We start from the raw sequence: 7,035 nt of genomic DNA, 5'->3' as shown, positions 1-7,035 counted from the left end.
TCCAGGACAGCCAGGGCTATACAGAGAAACCCTGTTTCAAAAAACCAAAAAAAAAAAAAAAAAAAAAAAAAAAAAAAAAAAAATTTTGAAGCTGAGTCCAAACAGAAAATGAAACTACCCTGTGAAGTCCAAGAAATCCATCACACATGAAATATGTTAAGCTTCTTTTTAACTCTAAGATAAGTGAAATCAAGTACCTATTCCCTGGCATAACCCCTTAGTTTTTTTTTTTTACATTTGCAGCACTAAGGGCTGTACAAAGGCCTTGCATATTAAACACGTGCTCTACTAAGCTATCTATGTTTATAGCTCACTGCTTCAACAGTTCTTAGGCATGAGTTATGAAAAACAGCAGAGCAAAGGGGTTCGATCCAAGCCACATGACACTTCCTGAGACGGCAGAAGAAAATCCAATCTGGCCTCTGTCTAAACCAAGCTCTAACAATGACAGCCATTAACAAGATTGCCTTTAGAAGTTTTGCCTTAATGAAAACCGCAAGAGAAAATTCAAGTATTTCACCAAGCTAAGCAAGAGAAGTTCATAAGCCAAGTGGCTGCTTCAAAACAGATACCACAATACCAAAGGGGGTAGCTTTACTCATTGTTGTTGTAAGCCGTGAATAGTTAAGTCTTAAGATTACACATGCATATAAAATATAAAGTACAAGAGTTTCCAACAGCTAACATTTGTTGGGTACAATCTGCCTGCCATTCATGGTCCCAAGGGCATTTTGGCACAAATTCAACTTCCCCTTTATACTAAGCATTCCCTAAAACAGGAAGACAGTCTCAGGAAGGTGTGGCCTGGGGCTAGAAAGATAGTTCAGGGGCTACAAAATACTTGCTGCTCTTGTAAAAGACTCAAGTTCAGTTCCTAGCACCCATGGGGCAACTCACAACCATATGTAACTACAGTTCCAGGGAATACAATCATCTTCTGACCTCTGTAGGCACCAGGCACACACGTGGGCACAGACATACACCAGAAGCCAAACACTCATACACATAAATTGGGAAGAAAAAAGGTGTAACTTTCCCTAAGGCCTCAAGTTGGCAAATTAACAGGCATAAACTGGGTTCAATTCACATGCATAAAATACTGCACTACATCCACTTGTCAATATTACAGTCAAGTATTTCTAGCCCTCTTACCAGTTTCCACAAGTTCTATGGGTTCTGTTTCCAAGGAAACCTCAGGGGTTGACGTTGTTTCCCGAGTTCGCTTCTGGGTTTGTCTAGAATTTACAGTCCCACCACGCCGCTTTCTTTGAGGATTTCTCTAAGGTCATCAAGGGAGAAAGAAGCAGTTGTATGAGTTCCAGATTTGACAGGGTTTCAAGAAGAGTAAAAAAGTACACAGGTTAGGTAATGGTTCAACTTGGTTGTCCTATTTGTCTGTGCCTGCACCCACAGAGGATGTGCATTCTATCACCACAAAATCTGTGGCACTTCCGGAGCACAGGGAGAAAATGAAATGGTTTTTGTTGTTTCATCTGATAAAAAGGTTTTGCTGTATAGCCCTGGCTGTCCCAGAATTCAAAGTTCCACTTTAGCTGTCTCCTGAGTGCTAGGATTAAAGGTCTGTGTCACTTTGCCCATGTCAGAATGCTAGTTTTACATCTGATAAGAAACTTCTGTTTCAAAACACTTGTTCTGAGTTTGGATCACATGTGCAATCTTGAAGAGTGTGCTCTATAAGCAAAGGATCTCTACACAGCCTTCTTTACATAGCTTCTTAAACTATGGATCACGGGGCTGGAGAAATGGCTCTGTGGTTAAGAACAGTAACTGTTCTTCCAGAGGTCATGGATTTAATTCCCAGCAATCACATGGTTGTTAGGCCTTAGGGAAACACTGTAGCTGTCTTCAGACACACCAGAAGAGGGCATGGGATATATAAACAAAACTGGGCTGGTGAGATGGCTCAGTGAGTAAGAGCACCTGACTGCTCTCCTGAAGGTCCGGAGTAATCCCAGCAACCACATGGTGGCTCATAACCATCCGTAACAAGATCTGACACCCTCTTCTGGAGTGTCTGAAGACAGATACAGTGTACTTACATATAATAAATAAATAAATCTAAAAAAAAAAAAAAACCAAAACAAAACAAACAAAACCAAAAAACTATGGATCACCTTTAATCAACACTTTGGGAGACAGGCAGAAGGATCTATGAGTTCAAAAGTACCCTGGTCTACACAGGAAGGCAAGAGGCCAGACAGGAATATACAGTAAGATCCTATCTCAAATAAAATAGAAACAACGACGACAAGTAAGTCAACAAAACCAAATGTGGTTTACGATGCCATATATGGTCACCTAAATGAATGGGGAGGGAGGGCCATGAAAACAATTTTCTGAACCTACAAAGACAAAAAATTAACTCAAAAATCAAATGCATCATGAATTATTTCTCCTATTATCTGTCCATGTTGCATCGTATGACTTCACTATAGCTTTAGTTCTGAAAATGCAACTCACAAAATTTGCATAGAACATGCCATGCTGTCCAGTGCCAACAAACACTACTCATGACACCTGTGAAAGAAGCAGTTACTTGCTTTCAAGATTACTGCTATATTAGAAATTTTTACTGCACACTCATTTTTTGTCATTACATAAACTGAATGATTCAATTACTAACATGACTTGTAGTATTTTCTTATCATTATAATTGCAGATACAATTATTTAGCATATAATTAAAAACTTGTATATCTCTAGATTATGCTGTTCTAGTATGTCTGATGTTTGTTTTTTAATTTTCTTTAGCACCCCAGATGCGGTCAGGTGTATCTTTTGAGTTCCAGGCTATATAAGACCTTGCCTTAAAAATAAGAAATTTGTCCGGGCAGTGGCGGCACACGCCTTTGATCCCAGCACTTGGAAGGCAGAGGCAGGTGGATTTCTGAGTTCAAGGCCAGCCTGGTCTACAGTGTGAGTTCCAGGACAGCCTGGGCTCTACAGATTAACCCTGTCTCAAAAAACAAAAACAAAAACCCACCCAAAAAAAAATAAATAAATAAATAAATCACAAAGCCCAAAAATCTGCTTTTTTTTTTCTTTCCTTACTCCCAGAATGAGGACTGAGACTATTTATTAATGATTAGAAACAAAAAAAAAAAAAAAAGAAGAAGAAGAAGAAAAAAAGAACACACACACACACAAAAGAAAATAAAAAATGAATGAATGAATGATTAGGCCAAAAGGTTTGGCTCATATTCTGACTAGCTTGAAACTTATTTAGGCTATTTAAACTACTCTATGCTTACCACTTGGTTAGTTATCTTGCTCCCTTTTTTTCCTCAGAATCTCCCAATTCTATCCTAAATTCAGGTACATGCTAGTTTATTTCAGTCTCCCGTCAGCTTTTTTGAATCTCTCTTATACTATCACTATTCCCCAGAACCCTTTCTCTTCCTGCCACTGTCCCACCTCCTACTTCCTGCCTCAGCTCATTGGCCATCATCTTTTTTATTGACAGGTGATGTTTGTAAGAAATTCTATTACCATGCCTGGCTAATTCACTATTTTTAAAAAAACATTTATTGTATGCATGCATGCATGTATTTGTGCTACTATGCGCACATAACATCAGAGGACAACTTTCAGCAATCAATTCTGTCCTTCTATTATGTGGGGCATGGGGTCCTACTTAGGGTTGTCAGTAAGCCACATTTCCATATAATTCTTTTTTTTTTTTAAAGATTTATTTATTTATTATATGTAAGTACACTGTAGCTGTCTTCAGACACCCCAGAAGAGGGCGCCAGATCTTGTTACACATGGTTATGAGCCACCATGTGGTTGCTGGGATTTGAACTCCGGACCTTGGGAAGAGCAGTCGGGTGCTATAACCCACTGAGCCATCTCACCAGTCCCTCCATATAATTCTTTATAAAAAATATCCTATAGAGAAACCCTGTATCGAAAAAAAAAATCTATTTCATTTATAACTTACTTTTACTTTAATAAACTTAGTAAAGTTACATGTATACCAAGCCTTTAATCCCAGCACTTGGGAGGTAGAGGCAGGCAGATTTCTGCGTTCAAGGCCAGCCTGGTCTACAAAGTGAATTCCAGGACAGCCAGGGCTATACAGAGAAACCCTGTCTCGAAAAACCAACAACAACAACAAAAATTTTATACCAAACAATTTATTTAGAGTAAAAGCATGATTTAGTAACAAATACTGACTGGATCTGAATGCACATCTATGTCAATACCTGAGGTCATAAAAATTTTTCCAAAGAAAAGTTACAAGTGGAAAAGTTTAGGATACCTTACTCTGTAACCCAAGTGAGTCCAGCCTGAACCTACCTTACATGCAACCAAGGATGATCAAAAGTGAAAAGTCATCCTTTACAAAATTTTTAAGTTTTACTTTAAATATACAAGTATTTTGCCTGCATGTATATATCTATGTACCACTTGAAGGCCAGAAGAGGGCATTGGATCTCCTGAATTGGAGTTACAGACAACTCTGAGCAGACACGTGAGTGCTGGGAATTGAACCCAGGTCCCATGGAAAAGCAGCAAGTGCTCTTAATCTGAGCCAGCTCTCTGGATCCAATTTTTTCCTTGTTTTGGTTTTGGAGAGAGGATTTCTGTGTAGCCCTGGCCGTCCTGGAACTCTACATAGACCAGGGTGGCTTTGTCTCAGAGAAATCCATGTGCCTGGATTAAAGGCATGCATCACCATCGCCTAGCTCTAGACCCAGTTTTAAATTTTGTTTTGGGTCTGTGATCTACACATATTCCATTACACGAGTGGAGGTTAGAGGGCAACTTAAAGGTGTCAGTTCTCTCTTTTTACCATGTGGGCCCCAAGACTCAAACAACTGAACCAGTTCACAAACCTGTGAATAGTAGTTAATACATTTGTTAAGACTAGGTCTTTCCTTTCCTGCTCTCTACTTTTTTTAAATCTTAAAAAAATAAAAAAAAATTAAGAGTTTCTGTGTGCATTTGTATACCACACGCATGCCTAGTGCTCATAGGCTAGTAGATCACCTAGATCTAAAGTTACAGAAAGCTGTGAGCCAGGGCTGGAGAGATAGCTCAGTAGGCAAGAGCACTGACTTTTCTTCTGAAGGTCCTAAGTTCAAATCCCAGCAACCACATGGTGGCTCACAACCATCCTTAATAAGATCTGATGCCCTTTTCTGATGCTATCTGAAGACAGCTACAGTGTACTTAGATATAATAATAAATCTTAAAAAAAAAAAAAAAAGAGGTGGAGGAAGAAGAGGTTGTGAGCCACCTGACATGCATGCTGAAAAACAGAAATAGTCTTCCCTTCTTCCTAACCAACAGATCTGTTGAGATGCCTCTTACTATGTAGTAATAAACTGTGTTTCTCCTAGATTGGTTGACAATTATGCCCTTGGGAATCAAGTCTCCTCCTTCCCTAAGCACAAAGATTTCTGCTACCCAGTTTTTATGTGGTTAATGGGACCAATCACAAGTCCTTAATTCTTGCATAGGAAGCTCTTTATTCACTGAGCCATCTGCCCAGCCCTAGGGTCTGATCTCAGTGAGTACATGAATATGGCCTTGAATTTAAAATTGTGTGTGATCTTGCCTCAATTTATCAATGGACTATAGGTTTAATTACCATCTACTTAGATTATGGACAGGTGCACATCACAACCGATTTTTCAGTTTTGCTGGGAAATGTAATCAGGGATTTGTGCATAAACGACAGAGACGCCCCATCAGCTGTTTTTACTTATTTGATTTTTAGAGACAGAGCACTGTGCAACTCAAGACTATTGTCAACTTCTAGTCTTTGTAGCTCAACTTTCCAATGTCTGGAATAAGGGACCAGTACTATAACATGTGGCTTATAGTCCTCTTTATTATGCTACAAGGGAACAAGATAGTTAACTAATGTTGGTAATAAAATTTATAAAGTAAGAAAACTTACTGTACTCATTGTGCTCTCTGGCTTCAATCCACAGAAAAGGAAGTGATCTACACCAAGGTTTATGGTGTGGTAGGATGTTCTCAATCTCTCATGCCCACTGAATACTCATCCTGTGATTTACAATTTGGAGCCAACTAGATGTGCAGTATTTCCAAATTCTGAAAAACAAAAATACCAACTTAATAAATGTTGCTATTTGTATTGTTGAAAAAACTTACATATACACATATACGATACACACAATTTACCAGTGTTTTTTCTTCTACCTGGATGCTTTGCTGAAGATTTTGTCTAATTTGTATCCTTACCCTACATTCATTTAGGAGGAAGATTACTGTTGAATATAGAACTAGGTAATCCCAAAGTCTACAATCCAAACTATCATACCATCTTCTACTAAGCTCCTTTTTAGTACTTGGGATTGAATGGAAGGCTTCCTGTATTCTAACACTGAGCTATACTTTTGCAGTCCCTCCTGGCCTCTTTTTTCTGGTTGCTTCAAATATAGTAAAAGTATTGTGGTAACTCCAGGAGCTTAAAGACAAGTTTTAGTTGCTTACTGGAATACAGTAACTCCTTAGCAATCAGGAAAGGGAACAGAGTTTCCTAAGCCAAGCAGTCTCCCTGTCCTAGGACTTCACCATCCTTCCAAGGTTCTGAGGAACTAAGATGATAGCTCCTCAGAAACTTTTTGCAAGTTTCCCAACAAACCATTCAGACCATAGAATAGTCCCAGATATGCTGTAATTGCTAGATTCCAATGTACATTATGCTTTTGGTTTTAGGAAGTATCTTACATATGAGTGAACATTATGAAATGTGCCCCCCAAGCATGTATTATCTCATATGCACATCTTATTTCAGAAGATTATAACAAAAATATCTTTACAATGAGCTGGAGAAAAGTCTTATGGATTAGAGGACCAAACTTCTATAGCACCCACATTAAAGCCAGACATGGCAGCATACCAGTAACCTTAGTGCCCAGACAGCTCAGTTCAGAAAACACTTCAGATTTAGTCAAACTCAGTTTCAAAGAAGAAGAAGAAGAAGAAGAAGAAGAAGAAGAAGAAGAAGAAGAAGAAGAAGAAGAAAGAAGAAGAAGAA

General features: G+C 38.6%; 1 protein-coding gene across 1 annotated transcript in view; it reads right to left on the bottom strand.

The window, feature by feature from the left end:
* The window catches only part of Rnf4 (ring finger protein 4), a 19,817-nt gene that overhangs the window by 4,876 nt on the left and 7,906 nt on the right, over positions 1–7,035 (bottom strand). Inside the window, exons 2-3 of the mRNA XM_021210925.2 lie at positions 5,929–6,086; positions 1,153–1,279 (exon numbers count right to left, since the gene is read on the bottom strand). Of these exons, the coding sequence (XP_021066584.1) occupies positions 1,153–1,279; positions 5,929–5,937 (136 nt within the window). The 5' untranslated portion in view covers positions 5,938–6,086. The remainder of the gene's footprint in view (positions 1–1,152; positions 1,280–5,928; positions 6,087–7,035) is intronic.

Source organism: Mus pahari, chromosome 13 (genome assembly GCF_900095145.1).
Source record: "Mus pahari chromosome 13, PAHARI_EIJ_v1.1, whole genome shotgun sequence".
Taxonomy (NCBI): domain Eukaryota; kingdom Metazoa; phylum Chordata; class Mammalia; order Rodentia; family Muridae; genus Mus; species Mus pahari.
The sequence above is the reverse complement of the archived record's forward strand: the minus strand, read 5'-3'. Positions and strand labels throughout refer to the sequence as shown.